The sequence below is a fragment of the Emys orbicularis genome, chromosome 15 (assembly GCF_028017835.1).
Source record: "Emys orbicularis isolate rEmyOrb1 chromosome 15, rEmyOrb1.hap1, whole genome shotgun sequence".
NCBI classification, from domain to species: Eukaryota; Metazoa; Chordata; order Testudines; family Emydidae; genus Emys; species Emys orbicularis.
The window spans coordinates 27043515-27069948 of record NC_088697.1 but is presented as its reverse complement, the minus strand read 5'-3'; the positions used below and the strand labels follow the sequence as shown (position 1 = coordinate 27069948).

The 26434-nt window shown below is 46.8% G+C and overlaps 1 protein-coding gene across 1 annotated transcript in view; it reads left to right on the top strand.

The window, feature by feature from the left end:
* The window catches only part of GRIK4 (glutamate ionotropic receptor kainate type subunit 4), a 108267-nt gene that overhangs the window by 24346 nt on the left and 57487 nt on the right, over nt 1-26434 (top strand). Inside the window, exons 5-6 of the mRNA XM_065417050.1 lie at nt 2885-3063; nt 8130-8183. Of these exons, the coding sequence (XP_065273122.1) occupies nt 2885-3063; nt 8130-8183 (233 nt within the window). The remainder of the gene's footprint in view (nt 1-2884; nt 3064-8129; nt 8184-26434) is intronic.

Sequence of the window (26434 nt, the reverse complement as noted above, 5' to 3'; positions counted from 1 at the left end):
GTTATTCTGTAAACACCCAGGGCCCTCCTATGAGAGTCCCCCTGCTATGCTATTGGGGGGCAAATGTTGTTCAGTTACTGGGCTAGGAATCGGGAGATGGGGGTTCTAGTCCTGTGTGATGATGGCTAAGTTATTTCCCCTCTCTGGGCATCAGTTTCCCCATATGCCACATGGGGCTAATGACACTGACCTACGGCAGAGGGGAGTCGTGGGGCCAAATCCAGTCATTGAGATGATGGATTGTCTTGTTGTTAAGGCACCGGCGTGAGACTCAGAAGGCCTGGGTTCAATTCCTGGCTCCATGTGTGACCTTGGGCAAGAATCTCTCTGGGCCTCACTTTCCCCCACCTGTAAAATGGGGGTTATAATCCTTCCTTTGTCCTGCCTACACTGCACATCTCTCTGGGCAGGGGATGGTCTCTGGCTGTAACGCTGTACGATTCCAACCACCAGGGGGCCACAATCTCAGTTAAAGCCTCCTGTCACTACTGCAATGCTAAGAATACAAAATAATTCATGTTTGCTTTAGGAATGCCTTCCAAAGAAATAACACAGCCAGTTGTCTTGGGATTATCCTTCCATGACTCTGTGTCAGCTCTTGTGATTTTAAGTGCTGGGGCATCAGTTAATGAGACAGAGGTCTCCTCACCACCAGGCCTCGGGTTTAAAATCAGCTCAGGTTGGTAGCAGCAGCTTGGGAACTTGCATTGTCCTCCTCATTGTCCTTTTCTTAACCAAGAGAAATGCATAATTGCCGTGAAACTGGGCCACTTTTAGAAAGACAAAGGAAACACAAAAGCTTCCTTTTCTGAGGGCTTAATGGAATCGTGGTGAGTGAAGGTGCTTCTCAGATCTTTCTCGTGTGAGCGCCGGTTCGGAGTTTGCCTAAATAATAGCAGAGTAGTTGTACTTGCACCCTTTCCCCCAACCTGTGTCTGGCTTGTTTATAGATTGTACATTCTCTGGGGCAGGGACCATCTACTTCTCTGTGCCGGTGCAATGACACCCTATTCTTGGCTGGCCTTTAGGCACGACTGGAATAAACGTGATTAATAATAACCGACTGTTATTGCTGGAAGCGTCTGCTCCTTGGTAGGAAAGGAGATTGCAGGTGTGGAGGAAATGAAACTGTGCAGAGACCTGGCACAAAGCTTAGACAACACTTAGATCCCACTTAAACCCATAAAATAACACTCAGGTGGTGTATATGGCCTCTTAGAATTTCACCCTCCATGAAGAAATAGACTAGGAAGTTAATTTCAGCCCAGAGAAATCCTGCTGACTGCAGTTGCTTTAGTCCCCAGCTGAGTTCCTCCTGGATTAAGGAGGAAAGGCAGGGGGCACCACATGGTAAAGCACTCAGTGCACGCACACTGGTTTGCTGAAAAACCTCTCCGTGAATGAGACTCCACTCATGTAGGCTTCATCTCTTTAATGCATCGCTTTGTTGCCTTTTGTGAAGAGTTGGGCGTTCTTGAGAGCAGCACTCTCCCTCTTGATTGCCTTGCATCGTACCGCAGTGTATTGCTTCCCCAGCCCTTGACTTTCTGGGTGAATAAACGGTTGAGTGCAGTCAAAATGACATTTAGTTGAAGAGTTGAGTGCTGGGCTCGAAACACAGGAATGGTGAGGGTATGTCTACACTGCAAACAAAAAACAACCCCGTGGCAGCAAGAGTCAGAGCCGGGTCAAGTGACTCGGGGTCACGAGGCTCATGTTACAGTGCCAAAAATATTAGTGTAGACGTTCCCGCTTGGGCTGGAGTTCAAGCTCAGAAACCAAGCGAGAGAGGTCAGCCTCAGGGCCTGAGCGTCAGCCCGAGTGGGAATGTCTATACGGCTATTTTTAGTCCCGTAGCGTGAGCCCCAGTCAGTTGAGCCAGGCTCAGAGACTCGGTGCCACTGGTTTATTTATTTATTACAGGGTAGACTTACCCCGAGTGCCCCTCTGACAGCCAGGGCACTGGCCTTAAACTCTGGGTTTGAGATCTGTTCTTTGTTTGCTTCCTTTGGAGGGATGCTGGTAGTTAACTAGTCCAGTTTCCATTTGTTTAATTCCTCCTTTGAAAAAAGCTAACCAACCAAACTCCTCCCTTTCGAGCCCAGTCTAGGGCTGGATGCTACATAATCTTTCATCATGCCAGGAATTTTACTGGCTTCATTGCATACATAAGGGTTTGCCGAATCAGGGCTTTGGATTGTAAGGTATTTGGGCTAGGGACATGCTTGTTGTTGTTATTTATACGACAGAAATGCCAAAAAGCACAGAGGCAGAGTGAGATAACCACTGCCCCAAAGAACTTATAGTGTGAATCAGGGATACTCAGACTGATGAGGTTCAACAAGGACAAGTGCAGAGTCCTGCACTTAGGACGGAAGAATCCCATGCACTGCTACAGACTAGGGACCAAGTGGCTAGGCAGCAGTTCTGCAGAAAAGGACCTAGGGGTTACAGTGGACGAGAAGCTGGATATGAGTCAACAGTGTGCCCTTGTCACCAAGAAGGCTAACGGCATTTTGGGCTGTATAAGTAGGGGGCATTGCCAGCAGATCGAGGGATGTGATCATTCCCCTCTATTCGGCTGTATAAAGAATGACCTTCAGAAAGGCCCTGTGTCAAGATGATCTTCCCTCTGAGAGAGGGCTGCAGGCTGTTCCATCAGATGGCCATAGAGAGTTACAAATTGCTCCATCTCTTCCCCTCCCCTGCTGGTCACAGGAGAGACCCTTGGACATAGACTTGGCTTCTTTGCTTTGCAGCATGTTGCTACACCATTTGTCCGACCAGGTTTGCAAAGGATGGGTTCCTATGGAAGAGGATAGCTGTTGTCATGGGTGGGGTACTCTTGATTCAAAAGGTCTGTTTGTGTTTCTTTTATTTGAAGGCCTTTTAAACCTAGAGAAGTTGCTTCGTCAGTTCCTTATCTCGAAGGACACCCTCTCGGTCCGGATGCTGGATGACAGCCGGGACCCTACCCCACTCCTAAAAGAAATCAGAGACGACAAAACTGCCACCATCATTGTCCATGCGAATGCCTCCATGTCCCACATCATCCTCCAGAAGGTAGGCAGCTGTGAAATTACAGCTTCATAAACTGCCTTGCTTCCACCAAATGATCCTTCTACATGTGCGTTGTACGGTTCTGGAGCTTAAAAATTCCTACCGTGCGGTCGAAAATTAGCTACGCTCCAGGGAGATTTCCACTGATTGATGCTGAGGTCCTGGGGATAACAGTTTGCTCACTGCCTCCGGGATTCTGGCTGTAGAACAAATAGATTAAATACTCTGAGTGCATGCCCCAGAGGTGTCTGGCTTGGCATCCAAGATGCCAAACTCTTACTGCTCCTATTGACTTTGAGCAAGGGCAGCTCAGCGCTTTTGAAAATCAGTCTGCCGGCAGTGTGGACTCTCTTTTCTGAGCACGTCTCTGTTGTGTTTCTCTGTCTGGTTATTTTTACCAGATTGGGTTTGTTTATTTTATTGTCTCCCGTACAGTTGTTGTGTTTGTTTAGAGAATTTGGTTTAATCTGAGCATTGGCTCCAGTTTGGGCTTCCACTTTAGTGCAGTTCTCCAGAGCCTCTGTGGAATGGGAGGCTTTTTAGCCTATTATCAAATGAAATAAATATAAGTTCTGGCTCCCTAGATTCATCTCTCAGTAGACCAATGGGGCTAGACGAGGGATTCCTGACAGTGTAGAAGGTGTGGTAGTCAATCATCTGAGTCTACGAAACCGAATCCAAAGCCCATTGGAGCCAGTGGGGCTCTCCGTTGGTTTCAGTGAGATTTGGATCAGGGCCATGATGCTGTGTGTCATCTTCACTGCAAGAACAGAATGCATGTTTTCTAGGCCTGATGTATTAGGCTAGTGGTGGTCCTATACAACTGTCAGTCCCACTGGCTGTACAACTACATGCTAGTTTCCACGAAGAATCTTGTCCACAAGGAAACCGTGTGCCATGGTCCCAACCTACCAGAGTTGGAGAGACTTTGTATGACAGCCGCCATCTTGGCTGACTCATCAGGGATTGACGTGGGGACCTCCAGAGCTAAAACCACAAGCTGCTACAGCTTGAGCTAAAGGACCCATGCTCCCACGCCGCGGCTGTAACAGACTCAGATGCGCTGTCAATCAGCACAGTGGGGCACCTGTAGATCATGTTCTCCAGTGAGTTATGTTTCCAGCTAGACAGGAAATGGTTTTCCCATCCCAGGAAAATTTCCGCGATTTCGGGAAACGTCCCCATCCTGAATCGGGACGAAAAGTCGAAGTCTCAAAAATGTTTGTGGACCAAAATGTGGAGAAAAAATTGGATTGGGTCAGTCACGACATTTTGTTTTGATTTTGACCTTTTAATTATTTATTATTTATTAGATTCCTCCCCCCCCCCCATTCACTTAAATTTCAAAACGATACGTTGTTTCGAACTGAAAAATGGAATTTTTCATTTTAAAAATGAGGAAATGGGACTTTTTGAAACTTTCCCCAAAACGGGAGCTTCATTGAAGCCAACCCTTTCCCGCTGAACATTTCGGTTTCCACAAATCGGTCTTTTCCAAACGAAAAATGTTAAATTGAAAAATTCCTGACCGGCTCTGGCTCCCTTTGCTTTACTACTGTGGTGAAAAGAATATGAATGTTGCCTTGGGGATGCAAAGAAACAGTGGCAGAAGTTCAATTGTAGATAGCTACTCTTGGGACATGAGGCATGACGGCTGATGAGCGTCCATTCAAAATGTTCCCCTTGCTAATCTTTGCTGGTACAGATGTCAGACTTCGGTCCAGAGACTGACATTAGACTAAGGCTTCTAATAGAGTCTGTACTGTCGCAAGTGACACTAGCTGGATCTCTCATCAATCCATTCCGGTGTCGTTTTAATTGCACATGTAAAGGCAACATTGTAGTTTTCACTGAGGAACAACTTTCCTTTTTTGATTTTTGTTATTTCACTAACCCCTGTGAAGCTTCTTATGTGCGGGAAATCAAAGACAAGGGTTCAGGTTGGGGTGGATTTGTATTTATTTATATATTTCGTCTCTGAGTTAATAAAGGATTTGAATGAGCTCTCTCACTGTTGAGGGCTATCCCCTCAGCCTGTTGCCATAGTAATTTTCCACAGCTACAGAGCACAGTTGCTTTTTAGACACACTCGCTCTCCCTTCCCATCTCTGGGGGATTCTCAGGCCGTGACCGATGAAGATGTCAAAGATTGAGAAGATTTTGCAGCAATTCAATAACATTTAATGCAGTCGCCCTGTGCAGAGGATTCCAAGGAGGAAGGGAAGTGAACAATGCTCTTATGATTTATGAACTTCTTGCTATTGGTGAAACTGGGAACTGTATACTGGGAGAGCAAGCAGAACAATGAGTGAAGATAATGATTATAAAACAGTTTCCTCCTTTGGGCTCAATCCAAACAGAAAGACTGACATTAATTGTAAAAGACTTTGGATCAAACCCTGTATTACCAGCCCTTCTCTTGCTCTCTGCTACCTTTGGACAATGAGGCAGAAGCTACAACTTCTCATATCTTCCCTTCCCCCATGGTCTAGAGACACATGGTTGCTTCTTATATAGCCAGCCTGCCCCAGCTTTGCCAATAGGTATGTTAAATGGATGAGATCAATGGAGGAAAGGAGACCGCTTGTTGCTTTCTTTGATTTTCTTCCCTTGAAATAAGACTTGCTGATTTCAGAGTAGGTCACAGGGAGAGCAGACATTGCTGTTCTCTTTAGATATGAAAACTGTGTTGTGCAGCGGTCAGAAGATGAGAGGCACTGTGGTCTGGTGGTGGGAGGCAGTGGTCAGAGCACGTTGCCTGATGATCTGGAGGATCTCGTTTTCTCTCTGCCACTGACTTGCTGTGTGTTCTTGGGCAAGTTATGTTCTCATGGTCTCCCTTTCCCCATCTGTAAAAGACAGGTGATAGCGCTGTCCTATTGATCTGTGTCACAGAGGTGTCTGTGCAGATTAGCTGCTTAGTGTCTGTAAAGCACTTCCTAGTTCTTGGGACGGGATTTTTAAAGCACTCAACCTTTGCCAAATTCTGCTCCCACTGAAGTCAATGGTATGTCAATGTCAGGGGAGTAGAGGTAGTCCAGAGTGTTTTGAGGCTCTTATCCTAACACGCTGTGCATAAGTCCTAAGTGGTGTTAATATTAAAGTTCCTCTAATTTCCCCTCCCCGCCCCCGTCTTTTTGTACTTCGTTTTCCAGCTTTCAGCTTATCAGCAAAGGGTCCCAGCAAATAGCTACCAGGCTACAAAATCTCCTTTTCATTTTCCCTGCAGAGGATGCATCACGCCAGCCGTTCGTGCATCAGTGGAGGCTGTAGATTTGTTATGTTCATAAAGATCAATAAAAATGATAAGACGGTTAGAAAACATGACCTGCAAGGAAAGGTTGAAAGAACTGGGCATGTTTCGTTTAGAGAAGAGAAGGCTGCAGGGGGACATCATAATGGTCTTCAAATATGTTAAGGGCTGTTATAAAGAGGATGGTGATTACTTGTTCTCCAGGTCCACTGAGAGTAGGACCAGATGTAATCGGCATGATCTGCAGCAAGGAAGATTTAGATTAGATATTAGGAAAAACGTTCTAATTCTAAGGGTAGTTAAGCTCTGGAATAGGTTTCCCAAGGAGGTTGTGGATCTCCGTCACTGGAGGTTTTTAAGTACACATGATCAAACACATATCAGGAAGGGTGTTAGGTATACTTAATCCTGCTTTAGCACAGTGGGGGACACTAGATGCTCTCTTGAGGTCCCTTCCAGCCCTACTTTGCTATGTTTCTTTGATCACAGGCATCTGACTGAGAAAGGGGAGTGGGAAAAGCAGTGAGGACTCCTCCATGGTGAGGGCAGGATGTTTGCAGGGAGCAGCATTGTCTGCCTTGCTTTGAATCTTTACCTACTGCTGGTTAATCAGGCCAGGAGCTCCACCTCGTCTGTATCTGTTTCATCCCCCCACTTCCTGACACCAACAGCCTCCACCTGGGGGGCAGAGAAAAGATGGGAAGTGGAGGAGCTCCCCCAAAATCATTCGGGATGATTTGCACATTGCAAATCTGAGCATATTCAATGGTTGGATCATTACAGGGCAAAACAAACAGTGGATTTAATTGAAACTGGAAGAGGAGTGAAACTGGCAGGGGTGTCAAGCCACCTGATACAAGAGGATGAAAATTGCCACGCAGAATTATTTTTCAGCAGTGTCTCTTTACTTTCTCCAACAATACCTCGCTGTGTATTCCTTCCCTTACAGATAGTCTGTGCACACAAATTGTACTGCTTTAACTCTACCGATATAGCTAACCTCATGCAATCCCACCTAGTGTGGATACAGTAATGCCAGTATAAAGATTTTATTCCATACTGGTATAAGACACCCTTTATACTGGTATAACTGTGTCTACACTAGGGGTTGTACCCGTAGAAATATATTGATTTTTTAAAAAAACTCACCTCCCTAACCAACATACTTACACCGGTACCAAATGTGTGTGTAGACCAGGCCTGGCATTAGAATTGAATCTTGTAAAGACCACACTCTGGGTTTGATCTTCAGCACGTCATCTGGCAACCGGGGACTGTTAAAACCATTGTTACGAGTAATTTTTGGCCCTGTTTCGATTATTATGTCTTCCTTCCCGGCTCCCTTTGTCTTTATTCACCTGTGATGAATTGTCTAAATCCTGGATTAGAGCTAGGTGTAGGGACGAATCCTCTGTCCTTCATTATGCACGAGGTTGAATTAGATGGTCATAATGACCTGGGATTTAAAAAAATCAATGAATCGTTGGGTTATTTGTTGGTACAGTGGGGCCAGTTTGGGTCCATAGGCACTACCGAAATCGAACTAAGTAATAATTCATAATAACCTGCAGCTTCCATTAACTTCAGTGGGAGCTGCAACGGCTTAGCACTTCTGAAAAAGCAGATCCCCATCTTTACTTTAATAGGCCAAACTATGCTTCTGGGTGCTACCCTTTATGGCTTTTAAAAGGACAGCAGAGTCCTTCATGCAAAGTGATAGATATGAAAAGCAAATCTGATACAGGCTCCCCCAGTACTGCTGCTGAGATGGAAGATTGTCACTCTCTAGCCTAATCTCCTTTCCTCTCCTTCACAGGCAGCTGAACTGGGAATGGCGTCAGCCTATTACACGTATATCTTCACTAATCTGGTAAGACGTTTTCTCAGCTCCTCTCCCCTGCATGTAGAGTCATGTTAATGGCAGCAGATCTGCTCTGTCTTGGTGGTGTTTGGTGGAACCACAAGCTCAGGGGAGTGGAGGAGGATTTATAAAGTTGGGGAGAGGTGCTGGGGAGATCTAGGATCCCTCCAGGAAGCCAAACTTCAGATGACAACAAGACTTCGCTCTGACATGTGTGCGGTGAAAAAGGCTTAATCCACCAGTGGCACCGATTCTGTAGAATGGGAAACAGACACAAACACTAAGGGGGTTCTCATACTCCATACCCTGAGACGTATCCCTCTTTAGAACCAGTAACAGAGACACCTGATCTCCTGATGGGGAAAGCTGGGCTCTAACCACAAGACCATCCTTCCTCCCCTGGATGAGCTGGGATAAAGAGGTGTTAGGGATAGGTAAAAGCATCATTTATAACATAGGCCTTACTCGAAGGACCTGATCCAAAGCCTTAGAAGACAATGGGAGTCTTTGCACTCATTTCAATGGGCTTTGGATGAGATTCTAAGCGACTGATTCTGCAACACCTACTTACCCAGTGCGACTACTTGCATGAACAAGGACTGCTTGTGTGAGTAAAGGCCGCAAGCTTTCAATGCAGCCACAAGCTTTGGTAGCATAAACCAAGAGCTGAAAGTTAAGCCATCCCTTAAAGAAACTTTCCACTGGCCCCTCTGTGATTCTCAAGGATGGAAATTAAATTCTAAAAAAAAGATGGCGAATCTTAAAACCAAACCAAACCAAACCAACCATGTTTTCCTGGGGTGGAAATACTCTGTAACAAAGTGGGTTGGAGTCTCAGCTGGTGGAAATCAGCACAGATACGTATAGCCATGAAGATCTAGTTTGGGCAAAAGGGGAGCAGGCTGTTGCAGTAGCCAGAGAGAGGGCTGCAGAATCGCACCCAGAATGGGATATGAGACATATGTCTATGTGTCACAAGGGGGAGTGACTGTGTGCATTAGGGGGAGAGGGAGACGGAGTGCATGTGTGAGACAAGGAGAAGGGGATTGTGTGAATGCAACAAGTGGAGGGGGTATATTTTGTAACGTAGCTGATTGGATTTAACTTTACAGCTCCTGTTATCACTAATGGGCATCATGTGGCTAGATTCCCATGCACTGTGCTGAACAAGAGGCAGTGGGCTTAAGTAAAAGCAGGGGGGAAGCCAGGCTAAAACGCTCTACCGTCCAGCGGGTCTTGAAAACAAGCCGCCAAGCAGGGTGGGGGATAGCTCAGATGAGCCCAGACACCTATCAAGTAGGGATGGTTTAGGGATAATGAAATCTATCCTGCCTTGATGCAGGGGGATGGACCAGATGATTAACTGGAGGTGCCTTCCAGCCCATATGATTCTCTGATTCTATAATTTCTATGAATATTTATGCCTGGGTGCACGCGTGCCAGGAAAGCCGAGAGCTGAAGCGTGCTGTGTGTCTATGTATTTGGGTGGGAGACAGACGGAAACAGATGGAGCCAAGTGTGTAGGAAGGGTGATCCAAACGTAGGAGAGGGAGAACGAAACGGATGGGTGACAACACTGAGAGCAAGGCGGGGAATGGTGTGAAGAGCTGGAGTGTGAAAGGAGGCGTCAGAAAGAGAAAAATTCCACACACAGTCTCCCTCCCTGTGCTAATATCATTCCAGTTCATGCTCAGAGTCCACTCCATCGTTCCTAACCGTGGTCAGTACCATTCCACAGTGGACTAGTCCATTTGGTCCTAGTCCTAATTAATTCAATATAAATGATTGGCAACTGCGTGAGGAGTAAAGAAACCCTACTAGAGCTCAGCTGGTAACATAAAGCTTGAGCGCAGAGCCCAAGCTGCTAAGATCCTCAAATGTCAGGTTACTTTGTATTCAGGTGGTGGTGGTTTCATATTGTGATTTCTAGTCCAAGGGTTCCTCCTTCCAGTGAGCATTCTTTTATGTACCATCACACCAAGATGACTCGAAGAAGATCAGGTGCTGTACGTACACGCAATGAGAGAGAGTCCCGGCTCATGACTGTTCCCCTTAGTCCCTAATCCAAACAAGTTGATGTAATTGTGCCCCCGTCCCAAGAATTACCATTCCTATTGGTCTCCAATCCCAACAATGGCTGTTTTAATTGTTTCTCAAACCCAACCACTATCAGTCCCCCCACCCCAACTGGTTCTTAGGCCTGCCGAGCACCAGGCTCAGTTAGTTCCCAGTGCTCTTGAGCATCAATATGGCTGGCTCTTAATCCCAGTCAGTATCATTTGGTTCCTGGTCCCTACTGACTACCATTGTACTTGGCTTCCAATGCCAATTGGTATCAGCACATCTGGTTCCCAAGCTCTGGGATTGTCACTTAGTCTGTTATCAGTACTGGGTGTAAAGTACCAGCTCTATAAGAGGGGGGCCCTCTGCTTCTCCTATAAGCCCCATCTAATGGGTAAGGAGCAGGAGGTGTTGTGAGACAGTCATCAGTCTAGATAGGATTGCCAGGCAGAGGAGGCCTCTGTTGGGCTGCTCCTATATCAAGACTGAGAGTTGCCTGAGCCTCAAGACCCCACCAAAAATTGGGTTGGATTGTGTGTGCAGGTATCATCTCCGTGTGGTCTGTCATTTCAAGTAACCTGTGTCCCAGGAAGCCAGGGGATGGCGAATGTGAAAAAGAACTAACTGCTTGTGTTCCAATCACAGAATGGCCAAGAGGCTCATCCCATTGCCACAAGTTGGCCTGGATGCTAAATGTAGTTGGACTGTGGGTTGTCTGGCAATCCTACAGACTGCCAGGATGGAGCAAATCGGCCCTACTGCGCCCTCACTGCAGGAGGGTAACAGGCTGATTAATTCTTAATCCCAGCAAATCCAGCTGGCTTCAGAGGACTGAGATCCAGAGTTAGTTCTCGGTTGTAGGGAACCCAAGCCAGAATGAAGAAGACCAGGGAAACCCCTCACCCAGCTTAGCTGATTCCATTAATTCCCCATCCTCATGAGTTAACTGTTCAGGCCATTGTGAAATCTATTCAATTCTAGACTGGATGGTTCCAAAAGCTAATACTGCTCCAGTGCTGTACTGAGTGACTCAAATTTCCTAGTAGATCTGGTTCTCCCACCACAACTAATATGCAACTAGGTTAAACATAAACTCATCCTCACTAGTTCTAACAGAGGCTGTGTTGCCAAATAGTTACAGCACAAGCCTGGGTTTCTACTCCTAGCTCTTTCAGTGACTTTGTGTGTGATCTTGGGCATGTCTCTTCAACTGCTCTGTGCCTCAGTTTCCCTATCTGTAGATGGGGAGAATAATTCCTGCCTCACAGGATGTGTTGTGAGGCTTAATTTATTAGTGTTCTTAAAGCACCATGAGGTTCCCTGAGAGAAAGTGCAATATATTATTACTAGATCTATTGTTATGAAAGTCAACTACACCCCAAAATTGTGTGTGTTAAACAGTTCTTGATGTAAGCCCTGCTGTGTGCTATGGGCTGTGGTAATATTCAGTAGAGATGGGCCTAAATCCAACCCCCCATATCATCCCCACCAGGTGTATCTGTCTCATCCACTTATCACATCCTGTGACTTGTAGGCCATAAACTCTCTTGGGCTGAGATTGTTGACTTTGTTACTTCTAGCATAGTTGGGCCCTGAGGCTTGATTGGGGCTTGTAGATGTTACCATAATACAAATAATAAATGATCTGTGTCCATACAGCACCTAGCACGATGGGGTCCTGATCTGTGACTGGAGTTCCTGTGGGCTACCACAATACAAAAAATGAATAACACCTCTGAATTTGCATGAGGGGCAGTTCAGGTTTTGGCTCTTGATCTGGATCTGAAGTTTGCAACTGAAGCCAGTTTCTCTAACCCAGTTTAGAGCGATAGGTTAGGGCAGGTCTTCACTACAGGGGGGGTCGATTTAAGATACGCAAATTCAGCTACGCGAATAGCGTAGCTGAATTCGACGTATCGCAGCCGACTTACCCCGCTGTAAGGACGGCGGCAAAATCGACCTCCGCGGCTTCCCGTCGACGGCGCTTACTCCCACCTCCGCTGGTGGAGTAAGAGCGTCGATTCGGGGATCGATTGTTGCATCCCGACGAGACGCGATAATTCGATCCCCGAGAGGTCGATTTCTACCCGCCGATTCAGGCGGGTAGTGTAGACCTAGCCTTAGAAAGAAGAGGATCCTAGAGCCATTCGCTCTTGCTTGAGATCAATCAAGAAGAGTATCTATTTACTCCAGTTTATTTTTCCACTTTGTTAAAAAGACCAGGTCTCCATAGAGCTGACTGGATTTTTGACAGGGATCATTAAGAAGAAGGGTGATGCTGGGCGAAACCTGGGCAGATGGAAGAGATATTTAAGGAAATTAGTAATATTTAAATGGGGACGAGAGATGGAAGCGAGCAATTTAAACTAATAAATCTGGAGGGATTATCAAGCTGCTAATGAACCTACTGAGGTTTGCAATGACTGCCTAATAGAAAAGATAAAATCACTGTGAACTGCTCTCTGGGAGAGCAGGCGGAAAGACGGTTTAAATGGAGGAAGGACCTGCCAAACGAGGGACTGCCAGTATGTGTAGTTAAAGGCACGGATATGAAACTAATGGGAGCTGGGGAAAATAATCGGACCTAAGAGAAAGGACGGGGGGAGAGAGGGTTGGAGGCTGAGTTATGCACAGGCAGGAGGAACTGGAGGGCATATCTCCGGGCATTAAGCTCATTGCAGCCATTACAAGTGTTTCCTGAACAATGGGCAGTTAGGCACCTCTATATTATTTCTTTTCTCCTCTGGGGCACCGGATGGAGGCAGGTTGCTGGGACTTGATGGCTTTCACACGGAGCGGCTAGATTGGGGAGGCTGGCTGCTACATATAATGATCAGTGATTCACAGAGCTTAAACTCTATTAATTAGTCAATTCAGCAGGGAAGAAGCTTGGCATGTGAAAGCAGATGCCAACCTCCGGCAGAGGGATCTCCCAGCCCTTTGTGCATATAGGCTGAGGGCTAGATGCAAGGGCTCTGAAGTGAATACCTATAGAATAACTTAAGGGTACCTGTGAATTCATTATTGGCTTTCCCCAGCCAACCAGGGGGCAAACATCTTGTCATCGTGAGGAGTTTGGCCACATTTTCCCCATACTCAGCCAGGAATCAGAATAAATCTAATGAAAGAGACTTTATTTGTAGCACTTTTCATCCACAGATCTCCAAGGAGGGTGTTGTCATCCGTGCTTTCCAGATGGGGAAACTGAGGCACGCTGAGGGGGAAATTAGTTACCCAAGGTTCCACAGCAGCTCAGTGTTAGTGCTGGGAATGGAACCCAGGTCTCTATTGATTCCTGGTCCCATTCCTGTCTTTTTGAACCACACTCCCCAACCCATCCCACCCCAGCCTGGGGGGAAATTTTAAATTGTCTGTGGCTACCTTGTCAAAGGGGGGTGGGGGCTTAAAAATCGTCATCTGGGCTGGCCCATGAACATTAAGGCTCTCAGGAGGCACTCTTTTTTGTAAGTAGAAGTCCTCTCCAGTAGCCTTGTCCAGATTGCCCCCTCCCCTCACTAGCTTATGAGGTGTTATACACCACTAGGATTTTCACCATCCACCCAGAGGTGGCTGCATTTCAGTGGTGCTCTGTGCGTATGTACAAATTTGCCAAGCGCTTTGATTTCTTCCGGGATTAAAAGTGACCGTGTAAAAGTAAAAAAGAGAAAAAACAGGGAGTAGAGCCAGAGCCCTGTTCTGGAGTCTATGGCAGCTTCACATAGTCCTGGGAGTGGTCCCAACAGCAACGGCATCTCAGAGACACACACACACACACACCCTTTAGCTTCCCTCTTGTAGCTAGTTGCTGTTGACCCAATAGCAGGTGCTGATGCCATTCTCTTACCTGGTTGCGCTGGCTGGCTGGGGATAAAATTCCACTCCTTTACCCCGTCACTCCCCACCCATGTGTTCCAGGAGCAGAAAGTAAGCAGGCACATAGCACCTATTTCTCTGTGTGCATCCAGACCCAGTAGGTCTTGCAGGGGCATATAGGGGAGGGGGGCCTTACTCCTTCCTGAGTGCTTCTGTGGATATGCTGGCCAAGTCCTAGTCTAGTCCATAGCGACTAAAACTCCTAATTAAAAAAATTTGTTTGGCAGAGAAACTTGACTTGATAACCATTGGGGGGGAGGGAATGCAGACATGTTGGCATTTGATTTATAATAATAATAATAAGGACGATGCGTAGCTAGAGCATTGCAGATAAGCTACCGTGAATTGCAAGGAAATAATTGCATGTCCTAGCCCTAGAAATATTTGAAACCACCAGAGCAGATCACGAGAGGCTTTGGATGTCTCCAAAACCCTGTGATGGAATTAATTCCTTGTAGCTCATTAATTCCATGTAGCTTGTTGTTGTTGTTTTGGCCTTTAAAAAAAAAATAGATGGACCTGAGGCTGGATTTAAATTTCAAAACATTTATCAGGGAGATTAGATGGAAATAATTGAAACTATTAAAATTACTAGTACAAGAGGGAAGGTGTGAAGGAATTTTAGTAGCGCCTGGAGTCAGATAGTATATTCTTTGTATGTTGTTTTGTTCTCTGACAGTATTGTGTCGTGTTGCTGTGCCCTGATAACTGCTGCTTTGTTCCATTGTCAGAGCTGGCGTAAATCTGTGGGGGGGGTGGTTCAGTGAAGGGAAAAGATTCTTCTATATAAAGGGTGAGATTTTCAAAGCTGCCTAATTGGTTTGTATGCCCAGTTAGAAATTAATGGGAATCTAGCGTCTAAATCCCCTAGACAGCTTCAAAAAATGTCAGCTTTAGTTTGTAAATCACTTTACCTCCACTTATGTTTATCTCATGCCTGCCTCCAGAAGGCTCCTAAAGTGGTATAGTGAATTAGGGTACTGGCCTGGGAGTGAAGAGACTAGATTTTTATTCCTGGTTCTGCCACTGACCTGCTATGTGACATTGGGCAAGTTATTTCACCTCTCACTGCCTCTGTTTCCCCTCCCACTCTTTGTCGTGTCTATTTAGGCTGTAAACTCCTTCAGATGAATCTTACTGTGCATTTGTCCGGTGCCTTGCATGATGGGGCCCTGATCTTAGCTGGGGCAACTTAGCTCTACTGTGATACAAATAATAAAAAAGATGATGGGTCTGAATCAAACTGATATAAACATCCTTCCAAATTTGAATTTTGCAGAGGCAATCTCTAATTTGTGTCTTTGGGTGGAGTTCATTCTGGTGCAAAGGGTCCAGACAAGGCCCTTTATACTATTTAAACTTTTCCCTATGTTAGGGGTGTAAATGGCGTGGAGGGTCTTGGGTAGGCACTCTGCCCTGGGTGAATTTCACCCATTGGGATTAAGAATGACAACTCAGTTAAAATACAAGTGGCCCAAAGCATCACTTAGAATTCATCAGAACATGAGGATTGCCATATCCAACCACACCATTGGTGCCTCCAATCCAGTCTCCAAGGAGAGTGTAAGAAAGCTTCTCGTGGGCAATTATAGGAGAGTTGGCCTGTGGAGGAAGCTCTCTGTACCCCTTGCTGGTACAATAAATCTGATCTTAACTTTGCTGAGGTTTGAGAAGTATTTAACTTGTTTCCCCCAATATGTTTAATTTGGCAGTGGCCTCACGACTTCCCATTCCCCGTCCAAAGGAGAAACGTTGGAGTGCCGTCAGAGTGAGAGACTTCTCTCCAGACTTGGGGCCTGATGGAAAGATCCTGGTTGGGAATTTCCAGGCTGATTCAGAGATTTAGACACACAACTCCCATTCATTTTAATGGGGGGTGTCTAAATCCCTTAATGACTTTGAAAAACCTCAGTCCCTCTTCTCCTATTTCCAATCCCAGTTCTACAAACACAAAAGGACCTAATTCATCCCAGGTGCAACTCCATTACATTCAGTGGAGTTGCACCAGGGACTTGCTTTTGGTCTCAAGGGGTCTGGAGTGTTTGGATGAATTTGGGAGAAGGATTGGAAGTTTTGGGTGCTGTTCTGCTTAGAAATTCTGGAACTTTTGAGATCCACCTGTCAATAAAGGTAATGACCCCAAGAAACCCTACTTTTGAAGGTCATTAAGACTACAACTCCCAGAATGCTCAAATGACCCAATATGTCTGAATGAACCCACAGAAGAAAAAAAAAGCGAAAGTTCGTCATTCAAATGACTTTCTTCTGCCAGGAAAATTGATTTTTTACTTGTGGTTTATTATACCATTATTGATTCAGTCAATATATTGTAAGCGAATTGAGCCATTCAAAAAAGCCATAATGCATTTAGCATAATCCTGTACACTTTAGTGACCAAATAAATATGTTTTTTAGAGCAACTTAGAAATGATTAACAGGCTCAGCAGTTCAGCATTTATGGACCCTGAAGACAACAAAATCCACAGAGGGGAGAGCATCAGATTCCAAAGGCAGTTCTTCTCCTGGTGTTACACCTAACATAGGAGAGGACTTAACATGCTTTCATTGGGAAGGGCGCCCCAGGTTTAGGAGGAACTGACTATCTTAAGAGACAAAGCTGTGCAAAATTCAAGTGTCCCATTCATAAAATCAACCCGTAGCCACACACAAAAGGCCGGTGTAATTACATTGATGTCCGGTGTGTCCATTTGTTCATTTTCATAGATTGTGGAGTGAGGTGTAGTGGGGCGGCTGTCCCACTCCATGAGAAAAAGGGCTGGAACAGGCTGGAGAGGCTGCGCAGACCTGCAACCAATCAGCAAGAGCCTGTGGGGAGCCAATCAGGGCCAAGAAAGAGGCAGCCAATCAGGGTCAGGCTGAGCCCTATATAAAGGCTGCAGCAAAGAAGAGAGGGCAGTCTCTCCCTGACTAGCAAGGGAGGAGGACTGACTCCTGAGTTGAGGTAGCACCTTGGACAGAGCAGTGCTGGGCAGGCTCGGGGGAGCAGAGGAGAGCTCCGGCCCGTTACCTGCCAGGCTGCGGCCCCTGCTAAAAAGAGTCAAGAAGGTACAAGGGCCAAAGGGGAAGCGGCCCAGGGAAGATAGGCAGACAAGGGGAGAGAAGGAGGGCAGAGAGAGGCTGCCGCTAGAGGGTCCCTGGGTAGGGACTCAGAGTAGAGGGCAGGCCTGGGTCCCCGTCCCCCCTGACACTGCACCTGGCTGCAGAGGAGCGTGGCTGATACAGACTGCAACTTGCCCCTGAGATGAGGGGCTAGACTTTGGGTTGTGGTTGGCCACTGAGCCAGAGGAAAGCAGAAGGACTGCTGATACCTCCTCTCCCCCCGCCCCGGAAGGGGGTGAGAATGGAGTAGTGGGCAGTGTCCTGAAGAGGACACCGTGGTCCAGAGAGTGACACGTGTCCCGGTGGTGGAGACAAACAGCAGAGCAGACAACGGGTGAGACACCACCTCAGAGGGCGCTCCAGAGCTGGACAGAGCTAATTCCCAGAGCAACCAGCAGGAGGTGCCACCGTGGTGAGCACGCCCTGCTACAGAGGGGCATAGAATCACAGAAACATAGGGCTGAAAGGGACCTCAAGAAGTAATCAAGTCCATCCCCTTGCACTAAAATGGGAATACTAATAATGGAAATTTCCCCACTTCATTAACTTTAGCTGGTGTAAATCATCATTGAAGTCAATAGAAGTATTCCAGTTTACACTAGCTGAGGATCTGGCCCCGTGTTGGTAAAGTACCATCAGATCCTTGCATAAAAACTGCTATGTAACTTCAAAGTATAAATTGTTAGACCAAATCCCCGAGGTCCTTACTCGGGCAAAACTGCTATTGAGATCAATGGGAGTTTTGCCTTAATGAAGATGGAGTAAGGAATTCAGGATCTGAGCCATTATTAAAAACTCTTCCAGCCTCCCCACTCCTTCCCTCTCATACACAAACAGAAAGAGGCCAATATGTTCTGGCCCCGCAGGGCAGATCCCCAGCTGGAGGAAATCAGCCTAAATTTAAATTTTAAATTTATTGGAGATATCTCCTAGAACTGGAAGGGACCTTGAAAGGTCATCGAGTCCAGCCCCCTGCCTTCACTAGCAGGACCAAGTACTGATTTTGCCCCACATCCCTAAGTGGCCCCCTCAAGGATTGAACTCACAATCCTGGGTTTAGCAGGCCAATGCTCAAACGACTGAGCTATGGCATGGTATGGTATTGTCACCCTTACTTCTGCGCTGCTGCTTGCAGAGCTGGGCCCTCACTCAGCAGCAGCCGCCACTCTCCAGCCACCCAGCTCTGAAGGCAGCAGTGCAGAAGTAAGGGTGGCAATACCGTGACCCCCCTAAAATAACCTTGTGACCCTCCCTGCAACTCCCTTGTGGGTCAGGACCCCCAATTTGAGAAACGCTGGTCTCCCCCATGAAATCTGTATAGTATATGGTAAAAGCACACAAAAGAGCAGATTTCATGGGGGACACGTTTTTCAAGGCCGTGAACTTGGTAATCTAATCTCAGACCCAGGCAGCAGCAGCATTTGAGGACCATTTGGAGGCTACTAATCAGCAAATCTGGAAATCCAGTGAAGCCCTTACAGTAATCAATAGGGGAAGATACACGCGTGTGTCAAGGTCTCAGGGTTACTGCAATCAAAAAGAGCAAAGCCTGGCAATTCTTCCCAGGGTGGGAGGCGACCCCGTTGCTTTGCTTCCCCGGGTGACCTGGTTTATTAAAAGCATGATAAGAATCTCGCAAAGGAGCGAGATTCTGTGCATGCAAAGGGGACGCAGAACAATATTGCCAGCCAAATTGATAGAAGTGGAAGGCACTCAATAGCTGACACAGAGAAACTAACAATAGCAAACTGTCCTTCTCGACATTAAGAGATAAGCAATTACCAGAAGCCAATCACTGATGAGGGATCAGCAGTGTGACAATGCAGATAAATCCCAAGGCTTCTGAGCCTTGAGTTTCAAATACGTGTACCTATCATCGGGTTATTACAATAGCAATAATACTCTTGCCTAATGCCTTTCGACCAAGGCTCTTGGATCTCTTTGTAAATATTAATTAAGTCTCTCGACTCCCCTGTGAGCTAGGTGAAATTGGGCAACAGAGAGAGTAGAGGCGATTTGATCAAGGTCACGCAGCCCAGGCTGGGAACGGAACCCAGGTGTCCTGACTCCTGGTCTGCCCACCTAAGCACTGCTCACCGCTCCCTCTCACTGTTAGTGATAACCCATTGTATGTGGAACTTGTGGCGAGGAGGGGATGCATAGCTTAGACAGGAATTGGTCAAAGAAAAATCCCAAGACCGTGATCAACCTTGATCCGTGTTACACTGAGGCAGTGTGTGTAGTGGCTAGAGAAGACCTGAAATTGACTCTCTTGCTCCATCCTTGGCTCTGCCGTTGGGAACATGCACAAGTCATTTAGGGCCAGAACCCCAAAGGTATTTAGGCTCCTACCTTCCATTGATTTCTATGGAAGGTAGGAGCCTAAATCCCATTGAGGCTCTGGACCTTAGGCTCCGATTCAGTAAAGCATTTATGCACGTTTTTAAGTCTCACTGGTGATTTAACAGACCCATTTCCAATCAGGTTTGGGGCAAAGCAAGGATTCTCCTCGGTCTTAGCCTTTTGGGTTTATTCTTCACTGCGATGAAGCCCTCCATGGTTCTTCAAACGGCATCTTTCTACGCTTTCGCACTTTCTAGCTCTTTAATCTCTCTAAACTACATGTGAAGAGCAAGGTGATTGAAGTGTTGATCCAGGAACTGCTTTCCACCCATGACTGTACCTTGTGGAACACTCTGAAACAGCACTACAAAATCTCACAAACCGCTTTGCTATGGCGGCTCATAACTTTGGCCTTACCATCAGCTGAATGAAAATTGAGGCTATGTATCATCCAGTTCCTCAGCAACTTTACGAAGATCCAGCAACACGCTTGGAAGATACCATGCTTAAAGCCATTAAACCGTTCACTTACCTCGGCAGCATGTTAAATAATGAAGCGACAAACAGTCACGAAGTGGATGCGTGAATTCAGAAAGCCAGCACCACACATGATCTGGAAGCAACACGGAATATGTCTACAGACAAAAATCCAAGGGTATAATGCTGTTGTCCTCACAACATTGCTCTACGGGTGTGAAAGATGGACCATTTATCAATGGCACATTAAAAAGCTTGACAGTTTCCATTAGAGACCCCTATGACAACTGCTGGGTATCAAATGGAAGGAGCGGGTGTCCAACATAGAAGTCTTGGCAAAAGCTGGTTCAGTTGGAATTGAGGCTCAGTTGATTTGTGTCCAACTGAGAGGGACGGGTAATGTCATTCATATGCCTGAGACTCATCTAGAAAAACAAATTCTATATTCAAAATTAAGCTCTGGCAACTGTAAGCATGGAGGGCAGATGGAACTTTTCAGAGATGCTCTGAAACAAAATCTGCACAAGACAAATATTTCTGAGTTGACCTTCGAGTCTGATCACATGGCATGGCACCACGCCATAAGGGTGGGTGTCCATGACTTTAAGAACCCCTTGGGCAGCTGGCAGCAGAGCGCCCGGCATAGAAACAAAGTGCAGCTCACTTAAATCAAGCAGGGAAATGGCTCTGTGGTCAGTGCAGTAAGTATTGTTCTTCCCAAATTGCTCTCTGGAGCCATGCGAAGACCCATTAGTACAAGCTGTGATTGTCAACGGGTCCTTGGCATCGCAGTGACTAGTGTTATTAATTGAGTCTCATTGATTTTAGTGGGATTTAAGTATTTGTTTGTGTGGTCCACTTTTGAGTGTGTGTTAGAGTTCCCCCTCTTTGCCGTGCCACAGAGGATATGGATTGTTACGCTGCCCAGCTATAGAGCCGGGCTCCTTAGCTTACGCTTTTATCTCTGGAGGCCCCCAGTGCAAGCCCTGGCCATCACACTTAAGGCTAAGTACCTGCTTTAAGAGCATTGCTGAACAGCAATGGATTATGGTCTTAGGCCGCATTCCTGCCGCCACTGAAGTCAACAGGAGTTTTTCCATTATTTCAACTGAAGCAGGATCGGCTCCTTAGCAACTCTGTGCCTCGATTTCCTCATCTGTAAAGCGGTCATAATACCACCGCTACCCGTTAGGGGTGAGTGCGGAGCTTAGCGAATTAACAATGTGCTTTGAGAGGCTACGCTGAAAGAGACAATGTGAGGGCAGTACATTGACGCTCTTTTATTATAGAAAGAGAATGGACAGACCTAGCAAGTTGGGAGCAGAGTTTTAAAAAAGGCGCCAATCCAAGTAGTACAGCGGCCACATCCCCAGCATGGGCTGAAATCAGTGAGGATCGTGGGTGCTTAGCCCCAGTTCAGATCAGGCCCTTAATCATTGTATGTGAGTCAGAGACTTGTGTGGAGCAAGATGGTGAAACCTGGTGATGGGTTTATAGTCCCACAGCCTGGAGAATGTGTTCCGTGAATCTCCAGCTCATCATTCACTGCCACCAAGTTGAAGCTCCCCACGCTGAAAATGTGACGTACGGAGGCCGGCAGTGCTGTTTTTATTAGAGAGCTTCTCCGGATGAGCTGAAGGGTTAGGTTTGAGAATGCAGGCCAAGCACTGCATGAAGAACAGAAACCCAGGCGTGACTTCAGCCTGTAATAATTCCTGCAGTGCTGTCTCCCAGGGAACCCCTTTCTATTCTATTAGTGAATGGGTGCCTAGCGCTTTGAAAATAGAGCGTGCCATATAATCGCTAAGTGTCATCATTTAACTGTACACGTTTTATGGGTAAAGCCATGGACTGGAAATCAGGAGATCTGCGTTCTAGTCCCTGACTTTGCTACAGATGCACTGAGCAATTCACTCGTAAGGCCTCAATTTTCAGAAGGTTCCATCAATTTTGGGTGCCTAGCTTCAGACATTCCGGGCCTGATTTTCTGACCTCCAGCACCCTTCCCTCTTTCCCTGTCCCGTGAAGTTAGCGGCCATTGTGGGTGCTCAATACCTTTGAAAGTCTGATGCAAGGAGTCTTGAATCGAGTGCCTAAAAATGAGTGGACACTTGACATTTTTGGCCTTGATGGCTCTGTGCCTCAGTTTCCCCCCAAGTAAGATAAGGATCACACCAATAATTAGCCACATCCCAGGATTGCTTTGAGGCTCAGTGCAGGAGAGGTACAATGGAAACACAAAGTACAGGGTTTTTTTTATTTTATTTTATTCCTGGGAGAAACCAATCTGTGAAAGGTTATATTGTTTATGTCCTGGTCAGTGTGTGGGCGCATGAGTAACTTGCATGAGTGTATTTACCTGCCTGTCATTTGCACCTGCTTATGGGTTCATCTGGTAGCCAGATGACCAAAGGCATCTCTTGTATGAGTGCACATGGTTATGAAAGCGTTGGTGTGTGAGTTCTTGTCCCGAGAGCGGTACTGGGAGTGCAGATTTTGCTGTGAAGGACAAATGACCTGTCTCTGGCCAAGGTGATCAATCAATGAGAGGCAGCACAGAAAAGGAGGCTGGGAAGGCTGGACTGGCAGGTTTAAGGGCTTGGAGTATCCCACTAAATAGAATTTGCTGACAGGTATGAATTAGTCTCTCAGCAGCTCCTTGCTCTTGGGAGCTATTACATGACATGCAATCTTCCAGCCTGCAAAAGCACAGGCCCTCAGCACAGACAGGAGAGAACAAAGGCACCAGTGACTAAAAGAGAGGAGGAAAGGGAAGGCAGGTTGTGCCAGCAAACCAGTAGCATTCTGTGCACCTCAAGGATCCTTCCGATTCGCCGCTAAGAAGCAGAGAAGTGCTGGGAGTGAATTGCATCCCCCCTGTACCCTCAAGAAAGCGGCTAGCCCACAGCTGCATCCTACAGAGAGGTGGGTCCAAATTTCTGATCCAAACTTTCCACGAGGGTTTGGAGTTCTGATCCCGGGCATTGGTTTGGCCTACTCAAAATGTAGAACATGATGTATGACGATAGCATAGTATGTAACCTCATATTATACTAAGACCACTGACACAGATGTGTTAGCCCTGGGCTTCAAATGGCTCAGCAGTGGTCAAACGGGGATTGGGAAGCCCAAAGAGAGGAAGGATGGTCCAGCGGTTAGAGTGCTAGGCTGGGACCTGCAAGACCCAGCTTCAATTCAGTGTTCTGCCACAAACTTCCTGGGTGGCTGTGGGCAAGTCACTTTGCCTCTCAGTGCCTCAGTTTCCCATATGTACAACAAGTATAACAGCATGGCCCTATCTCCTAGGGATTTTGTGAGGATAAATGCAGTAAAGTTTATGAGGTGCTCAGGTATTATTGTAAAAGGAGCACCATAGATAAGAGAAGTGGTTGAGGTGATATCAGGGTTAGCTAACCCTGACCTAACTTTGACATTTTCTGTAGTGTAGACGCCTTCTGTAGTGTTAACACCTTTTACCTCTATGTAGCAAGTTGAGGTAGATCTAAAGGGTTGTTGGTGGACGTGGGTTCTAATCCTGGAACCCACGTCCACCTGTGCTGAGGGCCTGTGCTCTTCTCCAGCCTCCCCACATGTCCTTTGGCAAACTATTTAAGCTCTCAGGTCTCTAAAATGGGGATAATAATTCCCTACCTCTCGTGAGGCTAAATCCATTCAGGCACATGAGGTGCTGTGGTGAAAGGGGCCATATAAGAACCTAGCCAGCCCAGTCTCTAGAGCAGCCTCCCCTGTACTCCCATTTGCCTTGCACCGGCGCGCAGAAAGCAACAGTGCTGAACCGCTCCAGACGCAGCTAGGCATTGAAAACCCACCCCTTCCCTTTGGCTGGCAGTAGCTAGAGCGGAGCTGAGCGATGGGTCTTCAAGCTCGGGAAATCAGCTGGGCAGTACAGGCGTTGAATTGCAAATGAGTTTGTGTTTGGAAAACGTGGATCTGAAAATGTCAAGCAGCGTCAGTGGCCATGTAAGAAAAAAATAAATAAGGGACGGAGGCTGAACAGACGGCTTTTAAATCAGTCAGGCGCTGTCACCTCTATGCCCTCCACTGCTCCCTTGGCCTCACCAAATCCCTCTTATCCCATTCCAAATGAAGCATCTCCTCCAGGGACTGTTTAATCCACATCTTATTCTCGAGTCAACTCTCCGTTCATTTACTTATTTGTGACTTGGGTGCATAGAATTTTCATGAGAACAGCTGCAGAAAAACCTTTATGAGAGGTGGCTGGGGTTGGAGGTGGGGCCAGGAGGATGCAAGGTGGCTGGGCGGGCATCTGCATATGTACAGGCCATTCGGTGCCCAGATGCCATGGTGATGGGTGCCTTCTGAATGTGATGGATAAACAGAGACTTGTTTTTTAACAGCTGGAGGTTAGCCTAGAAAAAGAGAGAGAGACATGTAGTGAAAAGTGTCAACATAATTTGAGCTGGAAAAGTCTTTGGTTAACATTAATTGGAGCGAATTTGTCTCTCTGTTTTGTCAGCAGGCGCCTACAGGCTAGTCAGCAAAGGAGGCAGTGGGGCCTAGTGGATAGAGCGCTGATTTGGTGTTCAGGGGATCTGGCTTCAATTCTCTGCCACTGGGTGACCTTGGACAAGTCACATAACCTTTGTGTACCTCAGTTTCCCTGTCTGTAAAAGGGGGAAAATGATGCTGACTTCCTTTACAGAGTGGCTTGGGATCTACAGATGAAAAGTGCTAGATAAAAGCTGGGTACTAGGGGACCAACTCTGCAAGGTGCTGAACGCCCCCAAATCAATGTCAGAGAGGCCAGTTGTTTTTTTAAATCCACTGATTTTTGGATGCCTCCATTTTTGGTAGGTCCATCCAAGACACCTTAAAGGGGCTGATTTTCATGAGTCCTGAGCACCTGTAGTTCCCGTTGGCTTCAGTTGGAGATCTGCCGGCGCTGCGAACATGTGCCTCAGTTTCCCCACCAACACAACAAAGCCAGCAAGCGCTAAGGGCACCTCTCAGGATTGGGTCCATTGTGCCCCAAACATTTTGCCTTCCTGCCCATCGTTCCAGCTGTGGGGAGGGTGTTGTTTTCCGGTGGCGGCATGCTGCTCGCCACACCGTCTGCATACAGAATCTCCTCAGGCCCTGACTCTCATTAGCCATCTGCCCTTGTTCTGCAGGTTGACAGGGGTGCAATGAGTAAATGGATAACCTGTCAGGGAGGCAGGAGGATAATATCAGTCAAATGCATCAATAGTTCACAGGCAATTTCATGTTACCTAACGTTCATGCATTTGAGTCCAAAAGACACTTAATCCTGTGTCGAATCTCATCCTCCTAGGAGTTCACCGCGCTGGAGGAGCCTTGTAATTCCACGTCTTTGACTCAATGACATACTGTTCCCATGCGCACACGCACACAAAGGGCAGGACTGGCTGAAAACTCCTGTTCCACAAAGCAAGAGGGAATTCGTATTAGTGATGGGAGGGAAAGGGTATCTGGCAGCTTCCAAACCTGTAACCACTGCCTTCTATCTACCTTTTAGCAATTAGCAAAAAGAAAGAAAGAAGGCACCTGTATCCCCCAAGGAGAACTAAGAACTCCCCCAGGTTTTTCTGGTACCACTGCTTCCCCTGTGGGTATCAATGGAATAAAGCTCTACTGCTTTGCCTTTATTTTTATGTGTTATTAGTCTAGCTGGAGCACCTAAGCACCCCAGCCATGGACCAGGGCCCTGTTGTGCTAGGCACTGTACAAACACAGAACAAAAAGATGTTCCTTGCCCCTAAAGAGCTTATAATCTAAGTAAAAAAGTTCTCTAGTAACTTCCATCTGAGGATCCCAGTGGGCTCTCAGCAATGAAGTGTCACAAGCTCGGTGAGGGAGGTGGTATTTTCCCCTTTTACAGATGGGCAAACTGAGGCACAGAGCGAGGTAAAGTGACTTGACTAAGCTAATCCAGCAAGTCAGTAGCAGAGCTAGGAATAGACCAGAGGCTTTCTGACTCCCAGTCTCTGGCTCTAATCACAAGACCACCTGCCCTGCTCCCATCTTACCCTCTCCCCAGTATCACAAGGGCCAAGGGCCTTGGGTCGCACCCTCCCCCCCAACCGATTCCCGTGTGCCTGAAGAAGTAGGGCTTCGAGCAAATTCCCTCTGACTGGCAGGTGGAGACAATCCAGGCTGGCCCTGTGCAGTGGGACTGGTTAAACTGGTTTTATGTTTAAATGAAAGTCCCATTTGTAACATCAGGCAAACCCCTGAAATTGCCTATCTGGAAAGTGGCAGCAATGGTCCGTGGGGGTCAACTCAGCAGTATCTGCACCCCGGGCCAGAGCCCAGTTAATGGTTATTGCAGAGGCTAGAAACAGGAGGTAATGAAATAGCATAAGGTTCCATCTAGACAAGGGCCG